Genomic DNA, 20,772 nt, shown 5'->3' on the forward strand with positions numbered 1-20,772 from the left:
ATATTATCTGTGTTGGTACGAAGTCCGCCGGGTATTTATCAGCTGAACTAATTCTATACCGCAGATTTCCCCGCGCCGGTACTCCAAACGCCAAATCGGTGCTGAAGATGGTGACCTTTAGACTCCAGAAAGCGTCACCCACCACTGTACTGGATTACTACCACGAGGGCTCGGCTGATGCGCCAGGTATGTGGAAGAATTCCCTTCTTCATGGCATGTTAAAAAACCGGCCAATGCGAGTCGAACTTGCGCACTGATAGTTCCGTACAAACTTGTGGGTATGGAGATAGATCGATTGTTTTTTTTTTATCCACAATGAGGAAGCTCTTGGCCTGCACCTCACTTGATGAAAAGTGATGATTAGGCCGAAGGTGTAAGAGCTTCACTCACACACACACGGAATTCTCATTATACCAATATTATTATCAAAAAATATTGGACACTTAAATTTTTATTTGTCAATCAAAGAATTTCGAAGTTATGGTCTGTTAAATTCCGCGTGACGTCATATAGTGCTACACACCTTGACGTCACGTGTTCTTCTTTCGAACTTTGGCGCGCTTTATCTCTTTCAATTTTCATTAGTTTGTAAAAGTGAAAAATACGTGTCGAGTATTTTTTGGAAAATTAACTGACGGATTAATTCAAACTCTTGATTTTCCCAGTAGCCTTATTCACGTAACAAAACTTCAATGACAACAAATTGCTGAGTTGCGATCCTATCGAGTAATCGTTCTATCAAAAATGACCCTTGTGAATATGGATTAAGAACTTTTTTCAATGGGATGACTTCTGAACGTCAGCGAGATCTTGACTGTCAAAATACGTGAATTAGGCCACAGGTAACATCCCTAATATTGTATCTTTTCAGTACTGGACAGCGACTCCACAGAAGTGACGGACATCCGATGGTACGAGTTACGTACACCCTTGAAGGAAGCCTTCCCGTGGTTTGAGTACTTAGCCAGAGTGGGGTGGACGCCTTGTGGGAAATTGTGAGTTTATTTCTTTACTAGCTGTGCCCCGCGGTGTTACCCGCGGTAAAACGCAGCTTATGTATAAATCCAGGATGTCACCTAGCTCTATACCAAATTTCATTGAAATCGCTTCAGCCGTTTAGACGTGAAGAAGTAACAAACATACACACTCTCAAACTTTCGCCATTATAATATTATTGTGATAGTTGTACCCGCGACTTTGTTCGCGTTAAAATAGTTTGAATATTTTTTCCCGTTTTTGCAACATTTTTCTTTACTGCTCCGCCCCTATTGGTTGTAGAGTGATATTATACAAGGTGGAAACGATAAGTGATCTCACTCGACTGTTTCTAAACTATACAATATCGAAAAACTGGTTACTGATTATGAAAGTGCTTCATAAGTTCTATCAAAATCGATCAATAATAGGTATCAGAATAAACTGGATCTATCCGAAAATTGAGTGTTTCAAGCTTTCATACATTTAGCAATAGAAGGACGCCACTTCGAACAATATTGGAAGTGTTAAAAAAGTTTAATTAAATATAGATCGTTTCATCCACTCGGACGCGCCCCACCAATTTTTGGTCTCGGTCGCGCTGGGTGCGGATCCGAGCAATCCGAGCGGCATTATTGTAGTGTGCGTGTGCACTCATGGATTATTTAGCGTGTACCCCCCCATTCTTCCGCTAATGTTTGGGTGTTATACCACAGAATAATAATAAGTACTACGTACAGAAGCTTTTCTTCGCGAAGGTATTTAAAAAAATGTATGCTCAATGTCATTAACAATATGGTGTAATTTAGCCTGTCTCAAGAGTCAAGCACCATTTTGTTGATAAACGTCAGTGATCGGCACTGCGCCGAAGCTATAGGGCTGACTTCGGTAAAATGATGTGACGTGAGGTGCCAAACTGCGGAAAATATTAACTACTTATTTACCTCTCAGTGTCTTGAGGCAACTTAAAAAAGTACATTCTGTGTTTTTATTATTATTTAGGCAGTTAAATACTGCACAGTAGGTATTTAGTACACCATTTTCTTTATTTTCTTCCATCATGCACAAGAATACGCGTGCGTGAGTCAATGTTCGCTCGTATGTGAGGCCTTATGGAATAGTATCCTGTAGGTGGGCCATCGTGCGTGTTTTTTTTTTTTTTCGATGTAAACTCGCGGAGATGAACAGGCCTGATTATACTCAAACATTAGCACGTCTTTCATCCACTTCATATTCACCCACTATAGGACCCTGTATACGTATTTTTTACACCCGGTATTCATTATAACAAACCTTCTTTCCAGCGTCTGGGTCCAACTCCTGGACCGCAAGCAGCAGCGTTTGGAGTTGGCCCTCATCCCGGTGGAACAGTTCAGCACACCAGTCACTTACGAGAACGCACCGCCGCACCTACGGAACCCCTCGCCGGTCGCTAAGGAACCCTTGGATCAGGTACTTGACGTTTTAGGAATAACTCTAAATCCAAAACTCCAGTAGACCCCGAGTCGAGCAATTCAGTACACCATTCAATTACGAGAACGCACCGCCGCACCTACGGAACCCCCCGCCGGTGGCTAAGGAACCCTTGGATCAGGTACTTAACGTTTTAGAAATAACATTGGATTCAAAACTTCAGTGGAACAGTTCAGCACACCAGTCACTTACGAGAACGCGCCGCCGCATCTACGGAACCCCCCGCCGGTGGCTAAGGAACCCTTGGATCAGGTACTCTAACCGTATATTAGGAATAATGGATTCAAACCCCAATGGTCGCACTCACGTACTTACGGAACCCCTCGCCGGTGCCTAAGGAACCCTTGGAATAGGTAGTCAATAATAATGTAGGAATAAACCTGGATTCAAAAGTCCAGTGGACCCCCAGTCGAGTAGTTCAGTACACCAGTCACTTACGAGAACGCACCGCCGCACCTACGGAACCCCCCGCCGGTGGCTAAGGAACCCTTGGATCAGGTACTTAACGTTTTAGAAATAACATTGGATTCAAAACTTCAGTGGAACAGTTCAGCACACCAGTCACTTACGAGAACGCGCCGCCGCATCTACGGAACCCCCCGCCGGTGGCTAAGGAACCCTTGGATCAGGTACTTAACGTTTTAGGAATAACTCTAAATCCAAAATTCCAGTGAAACAGTTCAGTACAACCGCTCACTTACGAGAACGCGCCGCCGCATCTACGGAACCCCCCGCCGGTGGCTAAGGAACCCTTGGATCAGGTATTCTAACCGTATATTAGGAATAATGGATTCAAACCCCAATGGTCGCACTCACGTACTTACGGAACCCCTCGCCGGTGCCTAAGGAACCCTTGGAATAGGTAGTCAATAATAATGTAGGAATAAACCTGGATTCAAAAGTCCAGTGGACCCCCAGTCGAGTAGTTCAGTACACCAGTCACTTACGAGAACGCACCGCCGCACCTACGGAACCCCTCGACGGTGGCTAAGGAACCCTTGGATCAGGTATTCTAACCGTATATTAGGAATAATGGATTCAAAACTCCAATGGTCGCACTCACGTACTTACGGAACCCCTCGCCGGTGCCTAAAGAACCCTTGGAATAGGTAGTCAATAATAATTTAGGAATTATCCTGGATTCAAAAGTCCAGCGGACCCCCAGTGGAGTAGTTCAGTACACCAGTCACTTACGAGAACGCGCCGCCGCACCTACGGAACCCCTCGCAGGTGGCTAAGGAACCCTTGGATCAGGTACTTAACGTTTTAGGAATTACCCTTGATTCCAAACTCCAATGGTCGCACCCACGTGCCTACGGAACCCCCCGCCGGTTGCTAAGGAACCCTCGGAACTCTAACTGTTTTCTTAGGAATTACTCTGGATCCAAAACTCCAGTGGACCTCCAGTCGAGTAGTTCAGTACACCAGTCACTTACGAGAACGCACCGCCGCACCTACGGAACCCCTCGCCGGTCGTTAAGGAACCCTTGGATCAGGTACTCTACGTTTTAGGAATAACATTGGATTCAAAACTCCGGTGGAACAGTTCAGCACACCAGTCACTTACGAGAACGCACCGCCGCACCTACGGAACCCCTCGACGGTGGCTAAGGAACCCTTGGATCAGGTACTTAACGTTTTAGGAAAAAAATTGGCTTAAAAACTATTGGAACCTTATCCGAGCAGTTCAGTACAACAGTCACTTACGAAAACGCACCCCCGCACCTAAGGAACCTCTCGCCGGTGGCTAAGGAACCCTTGGATCAGGTACTAAACGTTTTAGGAATAACTCTAAATCCAAAATTCTAGTGGAACAGTTCAGTACAACCGGTCACTTACGAGAACGCACCGCCGCACCTTCGGAACCTCTCGCCGATGGCTAAGGAACCCTTGGATAAAGGTTTTAAACCTTTTTTTTGTCACCTGTCATCCGCTTTGCAATGGAGGGAAGTCGAACCTTAATTTCGAACTCCTCCCATGTTCTTTTGATTAATTTCGTTGCGGGTCCAATGACAGTTTAACTTTCCCCCGGGACAAACTTGACCTTCATTGGTTGGGTTTTTGTGGCGGTCAAGCTGTAGATCCTGGCTACAAAGGAGTTGCAGTGGTGGGAACGAGAGGTGGGAATAGTCCCGTAAAGTACCTATTCACCTAAAAATTGATTCACCCAGCTAAACAAATGCGTGTTTATTATTCTTGTGCACTTTTATCACCCCTACAAATCAACCCCTTCCAGAAGCCGCAAGACATCCAAGTGCTAATATCGGAATCGGCGCCAGACGCGTGGATCAACGTCCACGACATACTACACTTCCTGCCCAGCGCGCCAGGCGAGGCCAGCTTCGTCTGGGCCTCGGAGGAGACGGGCCACCTGCACCTGTATCTGGTCACGTGCGCCATAAACCGGCGCGAGCCAGCTTGTGAGTATACCATTCTACTTGTCTCTCCTGTCCTCTCCTCTCTCCTGTCCTCTCCTCTCTCCTGTCCTTTCCTCTCTCCTGTCCTCTCCTCTCTGTGCGCCATAAACCGGCGCGAGCCAGCTTGTGAGTATACCATTCTACTTGTCTCTCCTGTCCTCTCCTCTCTCCTAGTTATCTCCTCTCTTGTCATCTCTCTCCTATCCTCTCCTCTCTTGTCATCTCTCTTCTCTCTTGTCCTCCTCTCTCCTGTCCTCTCCTCTCTCCTGTCCTCTCCTCTCTCCTGTCCTCTCCTCTCTCCTGTCCTCTCCTCTCTCCTGTCCTCTCCTCTCTCCTGTCCTCTCCTCTCTCCTGTCCTCTCCTCTCTCCTGTCCTCTCCTCTCTCCTGTCCTCTCCTCTCTCCTGTCCTTTCCTCTCTCCTGTCCTCTCCTTTCTGTGCGCCATAAACCGGCGCGAGCCAGCTTGTGAGTATACCATTCTACTTGTCTCTCCTTCCTCTCCTCTCTCCTAGTTATCTCCTCTCTTGTCATCTCTCTCCTATCCTCTCCTCTCTTGTCATCTCTCCTGTCCTCTCTCCTCTCCTCTCTCCTGTCCTCTCTTCGCTCCTGTCCTCTCCTCTCTCCTGTCCTCTCCTCTCTCCTGCCAGCGCGCCAGGCGAGGCCAGCTTCGTCTGGGCCTCGGAGGAGACGGGCCACCTGCACCTGTATCTGGTCACGTGCGCCATAAACCGGCGCGAGCCAGCTTGTGAGTATACCATTCTACTTGTCTCTCCTGTCCTCTCCTCTCTCCTGTCCTCTCCTCTCTCCTGTCCTCTCCCCTCTCCTGCCAGCGCGCCAGGCGAGGCCAGCTTCGTCTGGGCCTCGGAGGAGACGGGCCACCTGCACCTGTATCTGGTCACGTGCGCCATAAACCGGCGCGAGCCAGCTTGTGAGTATACCATTCTACTTCTCTTCGTCTCTTCTCTACTGGACGTCCTATGGCTGAGCGGTCTGATCAGACAGAGCGCGAGCGGTCTGATCCTGACACAAGTTGGTAAAACCAGGCCTGTTCATCTCCGCGAGTTTACATCGAAAACAAAACACGCACGATGGCCCACCTACAGGATACTATTCGACAAGGTCTCACATACGATACGAGCGAACATTGACTCACGCACGCGTATTGTTGTGTATGACGGAAGAAAATAAAGAAAATGGTGTACTAAATACTGTGCAGTATTTAACTGCCTATACAGGGTGTTGATTTCAATACCCGCCATATTAAGGGAGTTGATTGTGAGTATACCATTCTACTTGTCTCTCCTGTCCTCCTCTCTCCTCTCTTCTCTCCTGTCCTCTTTCTCCTCTCCTCTCTCATGTCCTCTCCCTCCTGTCCTCTCCTCTCTCATGTCCTCTCCCTCCTGTCCTCTCCTCTCTCCTGTCCTCTCCTCTCTCCTGTCCTCTCCTCTCTCCTGTCCTCTCCTCTCTCCTGTCCTCTCCTCTCTCCTGTCCTCTCCTCTCTCCTGTCCTCTCCTCTCCCCTGTCCTCTCCTCTCTCCTGTCCTCTCCTCTCTCCTGTCCTCTCCCCTCTCCTGTCCTCTCCTCTCTCCTGTCCTCTCCTCTCTCCTGTCCTCTCCTCTCTCCTGTCCTCTCCTCTCTCCTGTCCTCTCCTCTCTCCTGTCCTCTCCCCTCTCCTGTCCTCTCCTCTCTCCTGTCCTCTCCTCTCTCCTGTCCTCTCCTCTCTCCTGTCCTCTCCTCTCTCCTGTCCTCTCCTCTCTCCTGTCCTCTCCCCTCTCCTGTCCTCTCCTCTCTCCTGTCCTCTCCTCTCTCCTGTCCTCTCCTCTCTCCTGTCCTCTCCTCTCTCCTGTCCTCTCCTCTCTCCTGTCCTCTCCCCTCTCCTGTCCTCTCCTCTCTCCTGTCCTCTCCTCTCTCCTGTCCTCTCCTCTCTCCTGTCCTCTCCTCTCTCCTGTCCTCTCCTCTCTCCTGTCCTCTCCCCTCTCCTGTCCTCTCCTCTCTCCTGTCCTCTCCTCTCTCCTGTCCTCTCCTCTCTCCTGTCCTCTCCTCTCTCCTGTCCTCTCCTCTCTCCTGTCCTCTCCCCTCTCCTGTCCTCTCCTCTCTCCTGTCCTCTCCTCTCTCCTGTCCTCTCCTCTCTCCTGTCCTCTCCTCTCTCCTGTCCTCTCCTCTCTCCTGTCCTCTCCCCTCTCCTGTCCTCTCCTCTCTCCTGTCCTCTCCTCTCTCCTGTCCTCTCCTCTCTCCTGTCCTCTCCTCTCTCCTGTCCTCTCCTCTCTCCTGTCCTCTCCCCTCTCCTGTCCTCTCCTCTCTCCTGTCCTCTCCTCTCTCCTGTCCTCTCCTCTCTCCTGTCCTCTCCTCTCTCCTGTCCTCTCCTCTCTCCTGTCCTCTCCCCTCTCCTGTCCTCTCCTCTCTCCTGTCCTCTCCTCTCTCCTGTCCTCTCCTCTCTCCTGTCCTCTCCTCTCTCCTGTCCTCTCCTCTCTCCTCTCCTCTCCTCTCTCCTGTCCTCTCCTCTCTCCTGTCCTCTCCTCTCTCCTGTCCTCTCCTCTCTCCTGTCCTCTCCTCTCTCCTGTCCTCTTCTCTCTCCTGTCCTCTCCTCTCTCCTGTCCTCTCCTCTCTCCTGTCCTCTCCTCTCTCCTGTCCTCTCCCCTCTCCTGTCCTCTCCTCTCTCCTGTCGTCTCCTCTCTCCTGTCTCCTCTCCTGTCCAATCCTCCCTCCTGTCCTCTCCTCTCTCCTGTCCTCTCCTCTCCTGTTCTCTCCTCTTTCTTGTCCTATCTACTCTTCTCTCACTTGTCATCTCTCTCCTGTCTGTCTTCTTGTCCTCCCTCTACTGTCCTCTTCTATCCCCGTCCTCTCCTCTCCTGTCCTCTCTTATCCTCTCCACTCCTCTCCTGTTCTCTCTCCTCTCTTGAAGAGACAGTCGCACCTGTATCTGGTTAGCGGCGCGAGCCAGCTTGTGAGTTTGAATCCAAGATCATTTATTGTCAGAAACTAAAAACTCCTTGGGATTCTATTGCCGGTCAAGCTGTAGATCCTAGCTGCTGATGATCCTAGATAGCTAGCTGCTGCATCCCTGCAACTCCTGTGTAGCCAACAGGAGTTGCAGGGATGCAGCAGCTAGCTATACAATTCTAGGTCTCTTCTCTTTTGTTCTTCCTCCGTGCTAGCTTCATTTGGGCTTCAGAAGAAACTGAGCACCTGAGTAGTGGACGTCTTGTGACTTAAATTATTATGATCATGTTCAAAAATATATCTTATTGCATGGTTCGTAAAGCGCAACTTCGCCCGCAACGGTTCTTGACATGATGCGCGTCAAACCACCCTTTTCGATCAAAAACAGTCCTTATTGCAACCTGTATAAAGTATAATCTCCCCCGCAGATAACAGACAAAGGCCTGGTGGCTAGCCTGTACACGTTAAGCATAGACCCCTCTTTTGAATCTAAAATTGATCTTATTACATGCGACATAGAGCGCATTTTCGCCCGTAGCGGTTCTAAATAGAATAGAATAGTTTATTTCAAAGAATATGGTTACAACAGTTCTTAAAATGACAAAGTTCTACATATTATTCTGCTGTATTTTGTTGGCGTAATTGTCTGGCTATGATGATGCGAGTCAAACCCTTTCAGATCATAAACAGTCCTTATTGCAACCTGTATAAAGTGTAATCTCGCTTGCAGCGGTGCTGGACATGATAACGGACGAAGGCCCAGCGTTGGGCCCGCACATACTGAGCCGGGAGCCGATCACAGCTGGTGACTGGGAGATCATGGGCAGGAAGATCTGGGTACGTTATCTGTGTATCTGTTACAGTCAAAACTCGTAATCGGTCAAAACCACTTTTGACTGCAAAAATCAGTCCAAATTTTTTGAACAAAATTTGTAGAGAATTTTGTATTCTACAATATTGATAATAAATACAAATAGAAAAAACCCATAGGAAATGAGATATTTCCAAAAAAAGCGCAAAAAACCGATTTTTGTGACCTTTGACCTTAAAATTTAATAGCAGTTGCTTACACCCTACCATGTGTAGGTTTTGAGACAACTTTTAGGGTGTCAATATACAACTATTTACAGACTTACAGCTGGGTATCTCGAATTCCGAGATTCTTACCTAATTTAAGCTTTAATGACTGGACTAGTAGTCGTATTTAAGCATATTAAGCGAGTCGGCCAGTTCGACACCTTCACCGTTCGGCTTCGATTCTATTACGCTTCGATTAATTCACGTTTCTGTTGCAGGTAGACGAAGCCCGCCAGCTGGTTTACTTCCTAGGGCTCCGCGAGACGCCGCTGGAGCGCCACCTGTACGCGGCGCCGTACAACCCGCCGCGACCGCACGCGCCCACGCTGCTGACCACTGTCGGCCACTCGTGCGCGGTGGATATTGACGAGGTGAGACCTTGTCCTACTAGGTGGACCGACGATCTGGTAAAGGTCGCGGGAAGAGCCTGGATGCGGGCAGCGCAGGACCGCTCATTGCGCAAAACCTTGGGCGAGACCTTAGTCCAGCAGTGGACGTCATTTGGCTGAAACGAACCAACGAGCACCTTGTTGTGTAGGTAGTAGGTCTAGTTTAGCGTGTACATCTTAGAGCCCCGCGAGACACCTATAGAGCGCCATCTTTACGTGAGACACTCGTGCGCAGTGGATATTGACGAGGTGAGACCTTGTCCTACTAGGTGGACCGACGATCTGGTAACGGTCGCGGAAGATCCTGGATCCTGGATGGATAGATAGTAAGTCTATTTTAGCGTGAACTTCTTAGGGCTCCGCGAGACACCTATAGAGCGCCATCTATACGTGGCATCTGACACTCGTGCACAGTGGATATTGACGAGGTAAGGTCACTTTCAGAGCTCGACGGATTAGGCCCGGTTTCCGCCAAGGCGGAGCGGAGCGGAGAAGAGAGGAGATGTGTCGGGCGGACGAAGTTTTCTATAGAATTTGACAGCAGCATTGGTGCGGCGCGGAGTGGTTTTGTGCGGAGCGGAGAAGAGATGTGTAAATAATGAAAACTGCTTGGTTATCCAAAACACACTGCTGACCACTGTCACTAAAAGCTTTAGGAGCGAGACACCTATTATAGAGAGAGAGAGCCATCTTTACGTAACGGTCGCGGGAAGATCCTGGATGGATAGATAGTAAGGTCTAGTTTAGCGTGAACTTCTTAGGGATCCGCGAGACACCTATAGAGCGCCATCTGTACGTGAGACACTCGTGCGCAGTGGATATTAAACGGGTGGGTCTTGTTGTGTAGGGAGTAAGGTCTATTTTAGCGTGTAGTTCTTAGGGCTTCGCTAGACGCCACTAGAGCGCCATCTGTTAGGAGAGCCTTAGGAGTGAGACACCTATAGAGCGCCATATAGAGAGAGAGCCATCTTTACAATCGTGCGCAGTGGATATTGATGAGGTAAGGTCACTTTCAGAGCTCGACGGATTAGGCCCGGTTACCGCTAAGGCGGAGCGGAGCGGAGAAGAGAGGAGATGTGTCGGGTGGACGAAGTTTTCTATAGAATTCGACAGCAGCATTGGTGCGGCGCGGAGTGGTTTTGTGCGGAGCGGAGAAGAGATGTGTAAATAATGAAATCTGCTTGGTTATCCAAAACACACTGCTGACCACTGTCACTGAAAGCCTTAGGAGTGAGACACCTAGTATAGAGAGAGAGAGCCATCTTTACACTGGTGCGCGGTGGATATTGACGAGGTGAGGGCTTGTTGTGTAGACAGTAATGTGGGGCAGCTAGTACACTTCCTAGGGCTCCGCGAGACGCCGCTGGAGCGCCACCTGTACGCGGCGCCGTACAACCCGCCGCGACCGCACGCGCCCACGCTGCTGACCACTGTCGGCCACTCGTGCGCGGTGGACATTGACGAGGTGAGACCTTGTCCTACTAGGTGGACCGACGATCTGGTAACGGTCGCGGGAAGAGCCTGGATGCGGGCAGCGCAGGACCGCTCATTGTGAAAAACCTTGGGGGAGGCCTTTGTCCAGCAGTGGACCTTATTGTACTTCTTAGGGTTCCGCGAGACACCTATAGAGCGCCATCTTTACGCAGTGGATATTGCCGAGGTGAGGCCTTGTTGTGTAGGTAATAAGGTCTATTATAACGTGTAGTTCCTAGTGCTCCGTGAGACACCTAAAAAGCGCCATCTATACGTGGCATCTGACACTTGTGCGCAGTTGATATCGACGAGGTAAGGTCACTTTCAGAGCTCGACGGATTAGGCCCGGTTTCCACCAAGGCGGAGCGGAGCGGAGAAGAGAGGAGATGTGTCGGGCGGACGAAGTTTTCTATAGAATTTGACAGCAGCATTGGTGCGGCGCGGAGTGGTTTTGTGCGGAGCGGAGAAGAGATGTGTAAATAATAAAATCTGCTTGGTTATCCAAAACACACTGCTGACCACTGTCACTGAAAGCCTTAGAGTGAGACACCTATTATAGAGAGAGAGAGCCATCTTTACACTCGTGCGCGGTGGATATTGACGAGGTGGGTCCTTGTTGTGTAGACAGTAATGTGGGGCAGCTAGTACACTTCCTAGGGCTCCGCGAGACGCCGCTGGAGCGCCACCTGTACGCGGCGCCGTACAACCCGCCGCGACCGCACGCGCCCACGCTGCTGACCACTGTCGGCCACTCGTGCGCGGTGGATATTGACGAGGTGAGACCTTGTCCTACTAGGTGGACCGACGATCTGGTAACGGTCGCGGGAAGATCCTGGATCTTGGATGGATAGATAGTAAGGTCTAGTTTAGTGTGTACTTCTTTGGGCTCCGCGAGACACCTATAGAGCGCCATCTATATGTGGCATCTGACACTCGTGCGCAGTTGATATCGATGAGGTAAGGTCACTTTCAGAGCTCGACGGATTAGACCCTGTTTCCGCCAAGGCGGAGCGGAGCGGAGAAGAGAGGAGATGTGTCGGGCGGACGAAGTTTTCTATAGAATTTGACAGCAGCATTGGTGCGGCGCGGAGTGGTTTTGTGCGGAGCGGAGAAGAGATATGTAAATAATAAAATCTGCTTGGTTATCCAAAATACACTGCTGACCACTGTCACTGAAAGCCTTAGAGTGAGACACCTATTATAGAGAGAGAGAGTGCGCGGTGGATATTGACGAGGTGAGACCTTGTCCTACTAGGTGGACCGACGATCTAGTAACGGCCGCGGGAAGATCCTGGATCCTGGATGGATAGATAGTAAGGTCTATTATAGCGTGTACTTCTTTGGGCTCCACGAGACACTTATAGAGCGCCATCTATACGTGAGACACTCGTGCGTAGTGGATATTGACGAGGTGAGACCTTGTTGTGTGGGTAGTAAAGTCTATTTTAGCGTGTACTTCTAAGGCTCCGCGAGACACCTAAAGAGCGCCATCTATACGTGGCATCTGACACTCGTGCACAATGGTTATTGACGAGGTGAGACCTTGTTCTACTAGGTGGACCGACGATCTGGTAACGGTCGCGGGAAGAGCCTGGATCCTGGATGGATAGATAGTAAGGTCTAGTTTAGCGTGTACTTATTAGGGCTCCGCGAGACACCTTACGTGAGACACTCTTGCGCAGTGGATATTGACGAGGTGAGACCTTGTCCTATTAGGTGGACCGACGATCTGGTAACGGTCGCGGGAAGATCCTGGATGGATAGATAGTAAGGTCTATTTTAGCGTGTACTTCCTATGGCTCCACGAGACACTTTTAGAGCGCTGTGTCCATGACATCTTACACTCGTGCGCAGTGGATATTGACGAGGTGAGGACACTTTCAGAGCTCGACGGGTTAGGCCCGGTTTCCGCCAAGGCGTAGCGGAGCGGAGAAGAGAGGAGATGTGTCGGGCGGACGAAGTTTTCTATAGAATTTGACAGCAGCATTGGTGCGGCGCGGAGTGGTTTTGTGCGGAGCGGAGAAAAGATGTGTAAATAATAAAATCTGCTTGGTTATCCAAAACACACTGCTGGCTGACCACTGTCACTGAAAGCCTTAGAGTGAGACACCTATTATAGAGAGAGAGCAATCTTTACACTCGTGCGCGGTGGATATTGACGAGGTGAGACCTTGTCCTACTAGGTGGACCGACGATCTAGTAACGGCCGCGGGAAGATCCTGGATCCTGGATGGATAGATAGTAAGGTCTAGTTTAGCGTGTACTTCTTTGGGCTCCGCGAGACACCTATAGAGCGCCATCTTTACGTGAGTCACTCGTGCGCAGTGGATATTGACGAGGTGAGACCTTTTTGTGTAGGTAGTAAGGTCTATTATAGCGTATACTTCTTAGGGGAGCCTTAGGAGAGAGATACCTATAGATAGAGCGCCATCTGTACGTGAGTCTCTCGTGCGCAGTGGATATTGACGAGGTGAAGTCACTTTCAGAGCTCGACGGATTAGGCCCGGTTACCGCCAAGGCGGAGCGGAGCGGAGAAGAGAGGAGATGTGTCGGGTGGACGAAGTTTTCTATAGAATTTGACAGCAGCATTGGTGCGGCGCGGAGTGGTTTTGTGCGGAGCGGAGAAGAGATGTGTAAATAATGAAATCTGCTTAGTTGTCCAAAACACTTCTCTACTCCTCTTTGGTGGAAAGTAGGCCTTAATGCCGATGCGGCAGCAAGTTCCTGTAGTGGAGGCCACGTACCGGAATCAGCGTGGGACGTCCACCCACAAGGTGGACCGACGACTTCATGAAGGTAGCAGGAAGGCGCTGGATGCAGGCCCCTACCAACCGGTCATTATGGAAATCATTGGGGGAGGTCTATGTTCGACAGTGGATCCTATGATTCTGTATCATTAGTATAGTTTGTTATCCCAAATAAAATAAAATAAAATATAGTCTGGTCGCCGAGCACGTAGAATTTTGTCCAATGGCCCCAAGCTACCCATCCTTATCGCTCGCGCGTAATTATATTGCTGTCGCGACTGTGCGACGGGCGCCCGCAGTGAGTGTGCGAGCGCGACAGCAACATAATTACGCGCGAGCGATGAGGATTACGTGCTCAGAGACCGGGCTTTAGTCTTCTTTTAAAACTAGCGATCCACCCTTGCTTCGCACAGGTACAATGTATTCGAAATCCGTTGCGTAGTTTTAAAGATTTAAGCAAACATAGGGACAGACAGCGGAAAGCGACTTTGTTTTATACTATGTAATGAAGATGCCAACGATTTAATTTCAACCTGTATAATCTTGTCACATAACCACTGTGTTTGTCTACAGGACTGCACAACGGCGGTGGTGACCAGTTCATCCATCAGCAGCGTGCCAAGAACACGGGTCTACCGCTTGGCGCACTCGCCGCCAAGACTGCACGCGCAAGGCACACTATTGGAGCGCGCAGGTTAGTGTTGTACAACTATCAGTGCAGTCTACGCACAGACATTGCCCGCGGAGAGAAAGGCGAACGTTCTGCAAATGAACGAGCAATGTTCGATTCACGAGCGTACAATGGTCTTTCTTGTAACCAAAGTGATATTTCACTTTGGTTATCACTTTTTATACACTCCACTCGCTACTTTATTTCTACATTTCCACTATAAGTACATACAAGCTATTGATATCCAATGCTGTCGGTTCCAGTATCAATGTTGTCCTATAACGTGACAGAGCACACATTCAAAATTCCCTACAACATCTTCACAACACGTCTTTCTTACAGTTGGAATAAGGTTGTGTTGTCAACTTTGAGGCCACTTTGGGTGTCACGAACTATTTGACTCTGACTGTACAACTTTTTTTTCTTTACAACGTTAAAATAGATCTATTGTCACAGAATCACCCGAGACGCGCAGTTTCAACGGCTCGTGGGACAGCCGGTCCGGCGACGGAGACGATACCGATTGCAGCGACACCGGCATGCTTATACGAGGTAGGTGGGGATTGTCATCATCAGTAGCCTTATTCACGTAACAAAACTTCAACGACAACAAATCGCTGAGTTGCGATCCTATCGAGTAATCGTTCTATCAAAATGACCCTTGTGTATACGGATTTAGAACTGTTTTTCAATGGGACGACTTCTAAACGTCAACGAGATTTTGACCACATGTCGTCTATAGATTAACACTTAACTCAGTCAATGCTTAGGTATGGGAAGCAGCACGGGAGGATGTTTTTGTGACGGTCAAAAGTCAGCGAGACTTCAGATTTGTGTGCCCTGTCTGTCACGTCATAGTATGTTAATGTCACCCTTCCCATGCCGCTCCCATATCTCAGGCACTCACTGAGTAAAGCTATAGTTTCCAATGCAGAATCACGACCACGACTAAACCAGAGGCAAATAAAAATCCTCCATTTGTTATTTACCTTATTTAATAAGTTATCATCATCATCATCATCATCATGTCAGCCACAGGACGTCCACTACTGAACATAGGACTTCCCCAATAATTTCCACAATGACCGGTTGGTGGCGGCCTGCATCCAGCGATTTTCTGCTACCTTTATGGGGTCGTCGGTTCACTTTGTGGGTGGATGTCTCACGCTGCGTTTTCCGGTACGCGGCCTCCACTCCAGAACCTTGATGTCCCATCGGCCGTCAGTTCTGCATACAATGTGCCCTGCCCATTGCCACTTCAGCTTGCTAATCCGTTCGGCTATATCAGCGACTTTAGTTCGTTTACGGATTTCCTCATTTCGATTTTCGATCTCGTAAATAAACACCGAGTTTCCGATTAGTGTTGCCGAAAAATCGATTGACAATTAATCGATTAAGCATCATCTTAACTTTAATCTTTACTTTAACTTTAATCGGTTTTTTCGTACGGAGTTGGTGCAATCCGTGATTTATGAAATGTATTTATGAAAGTATATTCAAAGTACATAATTTTTTTTACTATGAAAAAGTCAGAAAAGTTACAATAATACAATTTTACGAATAACGGATGCAATATTTGTGTGTTACCTACTCAGATCAGACATACTCTGTTTTCCAAATAAACCAAAACAAACACATATCATTCCAGAAAACTCGCTATCCGTCCACGACATACCGCCCGCGCAGATATTCACTACGCGTCTCTCGTGCGGCGCGCCCGCCTACTGCTCGCTGTGGCGCTGCGCCCGCCCGGGGCGGAGCCCTACCGTGCTGCACGTGTACGGCGGGCCCGAGGTGCAGACCGTCACCAACAGCTACAAGGTGAGCGAGAGAGAGACTTGTGAAATTGGATCCATTAAGTGTTTTCAAAATCTACATCAATGGAGCATGATAGCCACTAGTGGTTCGTCAACATGGCCACTAGTGTCTATTGTGACCTTTCCTTGAAGCAACGAGTGCAGACTGTCACCAATATCTAAAAGGTAAGCGAGAGACAGACCTCTAAAAATAGATCAAAAATTACAAGCATAGTGTTCACTTAAGGGGCATGATAGCCACTAGATATAGCCACTGATAGTGGCTAGATGCGGCCACTGAAAGTGGCTAGATGCGGCCACTGACAGTGGCTAGATGCGGCCACTGATAGTAGCTAGATGCGGCCACTAGTGTACAAAGTACAGTTTATTGCAAGCAAGCATAAAACCAAATGTTATTTACGCTTTGCTAGTTGACATTATTTATTTTGTTAAATCTACGATTAGTTCACTGCTGCCTTTATTAGTGTGCACACACATTACATCATTGTATCAAGTCGAAACAGTAAATCAAGTATTTCAAGTCTTCGAGTGTTGTTATTATCAAGATCACCCAAGATACATCAATTTAATGTATGGACCAGTCAAGGGCTCATACAACTAGTGTCTCGTCAACATGGCCACTAGTGTCTATTATGACCTCTCCTTGAAGCTACGAGTGCAGACCTAGATTATTTCATCCACTGGTGGCTTGACATGTCCACTACAAGCCACTAGTGTCTAGATATGACTACTGATAGCTACTAGAAGTTCAGAGCTAGATATGGATAGTGATACAAGTGGCTATGACGTCACACGCGGCTGTCGTGCGGCGCGCCCGCCTACTGCTCGCTGTGGCGCTGCGCCCGCCCGGGGCGGAGCCCTACCGTGCTGCACGTGTACGGCGGGCCCGAGGTGCAGACCGTCACCAACAGCTACAAGGTGAGCGAGAGAGGGACTTGTGAAAGTAGGCCTTCCCAAACCAATCGTCTGCTAGCTGAAAGTTTACCAATAGGGTACTCTTAATGTGCTATGATAGCCACTAAGTGTGGCTACTGACAGTAGCTAGATGCGGCCACTGATAGTAGCTAGATACGGCCACTGATAGTGACTAGATGCGGCCATCGATGGTAGCTAGATGCGGCCACTGATAGTAGCTAGATGCGGCCACTGATTGTAGCTAGATGCGGCCACTGATTGTAGCTAATGCGGCCACTGACAGTAGCTAGATGCGGCCACTGATTGTAGCTAGATGCGGCCTCTGATAGTAGCTAGATGCGGCCTCTGATAGTAGCTAGAAGCGGCCTCTGATAGTAGCTAGATGCGGCCACTGATAGTAGCTAGATGCGGCCACTAGTGTCTCATCAACATGGCCACTAGTGTCTATATGACCTCTCCTTGAAGCTACGAGTGCACACCTAGATAGTTTCATCCATTGGCTTGACATGTCCACTACAAACCACTAGTGTCTAGATATGACCACTGATAGCTACTAGAAGTTCAGAGCTAGATATGGATAGTGATATAAGTCGCTATGACGTCACACGCGGCTGTCGTGCGGCGCGCCCGCCTACTGCTCGCTGTGGCGCTGCGCCCGCCCGGGGCGGAGCCCTACCGTGCTGCACGTGTACGGCGGGCCCGAGGTGCAGACCGTCACCAACAGCTACAAGGTGAGCGAGAGAGGGACTTGTGAAATTGGATCCATTAAGTGTTTGAAAATCTACATCAATGGAGCATGATAGCCACTAGTGGCTCGTCAACATGGCCACTAGTGTCTCTATTTGACCTTTCCTTAAAGCAACGAGTGCAGACCGTCACCAATAGCTACAAGGTGAGCGAGAGAGACTTAAGAGAGAGAGCCAACCATGTGCTGGTTGAAAATCTACTTATGGCGGTCACTAATGGGGCATGATAGCCACTAGACGTGGCTATCTGATGGCCACTAGTGGCTCTACATGGCTACTAGTGACCCGACATGGCCACTAGTAGCTCCACGCAGTCACTAGTGGCTTGACACAGTCACTAGTAGCTTGACACAGCCCTAGTGGCTTGACACAGCCACTAGTGGTTCGTCAACATGGCCACTAGTGTCTCCATATGACCTCTCCTTAAAGCTACGAGAGCAGACCTAGATTATTTCATCCACTAGTAGCTTAACATGGCCACTAGTGACCCGACATGGCCACTAGTGGCTCGACACAGTCACTAGTAGCTCGACACAGTCACTAGTGGCTTGTCAACATGGCCACTAGTGTCTCTGTATGACTTCCCCTTGACATACCCTTGCATACCTAGACAGTTTCATCCACTGGTGGCTTGACATGGCCGCTACAAGCCACTAGTGTCTAGATGTGGCCACTGAAAGTTACTAGAAGTTCAGAGCTAGATATGGATAGTGATATAAGTGGCTATGACGTCACACGCGGCTGTCGTGCGGCGCGCCCGCCTACTGCTCGCTGTGGCGCTGCGCCCGCCCGGGGCGGAGCCCTACCGTGCTGCACGTGTACGGCGGGCCCGAGGTGCAGACCGTCACCAACAGCTACAAGGTGAGCGAGAGAGAGACTTGTGATATTGGTGCCTGTTTAATGCTTGAAAATCTACATCAATGGAGCATGATAGCCACTAGTGGCTCGTCAACATGGCCACTAGTGTCTATTGTGACCTTTCCTTGAAGCAACGAGTGCAGACTGTCACCAATATCTAAAAGGTAAGCGAGAGACAGACCTCTAAAAATAGATCAAAAATTACAAGCATAGTGTTCACTTAAGGGGCATGATAGCCACTAGATATAGCCACTGATAGTGGCTAGATGCGGCCACTGAAAGTGGCTAGATGCGGCCACTGATAGTAGCTAGATGCGGCCACTAGTGTACAAAGTACAGTTTATTGCAAGCAAGCATAAAACCAAATGTTATTTACGCTTTGCTAGTTGACATTATTTATTTTGTTAAATCTACGATTAGTTCACTGCTGCCTTTATTAGTGTGCACACACATTACATCATTGTATCAAGTCGAAACAGTAAATCAAGTATTTCAAGTCTTCGAGTGTTGTTATTATCAAGATCACCCAAGATACATCAATTTAATGTATGGACCAGTCAAGGGCTCATACAACTAGTGTCTCGTCAACATGGCCACTAGTGTCTATTATGACCTTTCCTTGAAGCTACGAGTGCAGACCTAGATTATTTCATCCACTTGTGGCTTGACATGTCCACTACAAGCCACTAGTGTCTAGATATGACTACTGATAGCTACTAGAAGTTCAGAGCTAGATATGGATAGTGATATAAGTGGCTATGACGTCACACGCGGCTGTCGTGCGGCGCGCCCGCCTACTGCTCGCTGTGGCGCTGCGCCCGCCCGGGGCGGAGCCCTACCGTGCTGCACGTGTACGGCGGGCCCGAGGTGCAGACCGTCACCAACAGCTACAAGGTGAGCGAGAGAGAGACTTGTGATATTGGTGCCTGTTTAATGCTTGAAAATCTACATCAATGGAGCATGATAGCCACTAGTGGCTCGTCAACATGGCCACTAGTGTCTATTGTGACCTTTCCTTGAAGCAACGAGTGCAGACTGTCACCAATATCTAAAAGGTAAGCGAGAGACAGACCTCTAAAAATAGATCAAAAATTACAAGCATAGTGTTCACTTAAGGGGCATGATAGCCACTAGATATAGCCACTGATAGTGGCTAGATGCGGCCACTGAAAGTGGCTAGATGCGGCCACTGATAGTAGCTAGATGCGGCCACTAGTGTACAAAGTACAGTTTATTGCAAGCAAGCATAAAACCAAATGTTATTTACGCTTTGCTAGTTGACATTATTTATTTTGTTAAATCTACGATTAGTTCACTGCTGCCTTTATTAGTGTGCACACACATTACATCATTGTATCAAGTCGAAACAGTAAATCAAGTATTTCAAGTCTTCGAGTGTTGTTATTATCAAGATCACCCAAGATACATCAATTTAATGTATGGACCAGTCAAGGGCTCATACAACTAGTGTCTCGTCAACATGGCCACTAGTGTCTATTATGACCTTTCCTTGAAGCTACGAGTGCAGACCTAGATTATTTCATCCACTTGTGGCTTGACATGTCCACTACAAGCCACTAGTGTCTAGATATGACTACTGATAGCTACTAGAAGTTCAGAGCTAGATATGGATAGTGATATAAGTGGCTATGACGTCACACGCGGCTGTCGTGCGGCGCGCCCGCCTACTGCTCGCTGTGGCGCTGCGCCCGCCCGGGGCGGAGCCCTACCGTGCTGCACGTGTACGGCGGGCCCGAGGTGCAGACCGTCACCAACAGCTACAAGGTGAGCGAGAGAGAGACTTGTGAAAGTAGGCCTTCCCAAACCAATCGTCTGCTAGCTGAAAGTTTACCAATAGGGTACTCTTAATGTGCTATGATAGCCACTAAGTGTGGCTACTGATAGTGGCTAGATGCGGCCACTGACAGTAGCTAGATGCGGCCACTGACAGTAGCTAGATGCGGCCACTGACAGTAGCTAGATGCGGCCACTGACAGTAGCTAGATGCGGCCACTGATAGCTACTAGAAGTTCAGAGCTAGATATGGATAGTGATATAAGTGGCTATGACGTCACACGCGGCTGTCGTGCGGCGCGCCCGCCTACTGCTCGCTGTGGCGCTGCGCCCGCCCGGGGCGGAGACCTACCGTGCTGCACGTGTACGGCGGGCCCGAGGTGCAGACCGTCACCAACAGCTATAAGGTAAGTGGGTAGCAGACCTCTGAATTTACATAAACGGTGCTCATTAATGGGGCATGATAGCCACTGATAGTGGCTA

General features: G+C 49.0%; 1 protein-coding gene across 1 annotated transcript in view; it reads left to right on the forward strand.

Annotated features, from left to right (window-relative positions):
- Positions 1-64: 64 nt before the first annotated feature.
- LOC114358417 (dipeptidyl peptidase 9-like) overlaps positions 65-20,772 on the forward strand; it is a gene marked incomplete at its 5' end in the record, with an annotated part of 35,070 nt that continues 14,362 nt past the window's right edge. The window contains 10 exons of the mRNA XM_028312386.1: positions 65-186; positions 872-995; positions 2,280-2,427; positions 4,685-4,872; positions 5,512-5,792; positions 8,534-8,640; positions 9,099-9,251; positions 14,063-14,183; positions 14,616-14,711; positions 15,808-15,980. Of these exons, the coding sequence (XP_028168187.1) occupies positions 65-186; positions 872-995; positions 2,280-2,427; positions 4,685-4,872; positions 5,512-5,792; positions 8,534-8,640; positions 9,099-9,251; positions 14,063-14,183; positions 14,616-14,711; positions 15,808-15,980 (1,513 nt within the window). The remainder of the gene's footprint in view (positions 187-871; positions 996-2,279; positions 2,428-4,684; positions 4,873-5,511; positions 5,793-8,533; positions 8,641-9,098; positions 9,252-14,062; positions 14,184-14,615; positions 14,712-15,807; positions 15,981-20,772) is intronic.

This window comes from Ostrinia furnacalis, unplaced genomic scaffold (assembly GCF_004193835.3).
Source record: "Ostrinia furnacalis isolate ACB-3 unplaced genomic scaffold, ASM419383v2 OfSCF3909, whole genome shotgun sequence".
Classification (NCBI taxonomy): domain Eukaryota; kingdom Metazoa; phylum Arthropoda; class Insecta; order Lepidoptera; family Crambidae; genus Ostrinia; species Ostrinia furnacalis.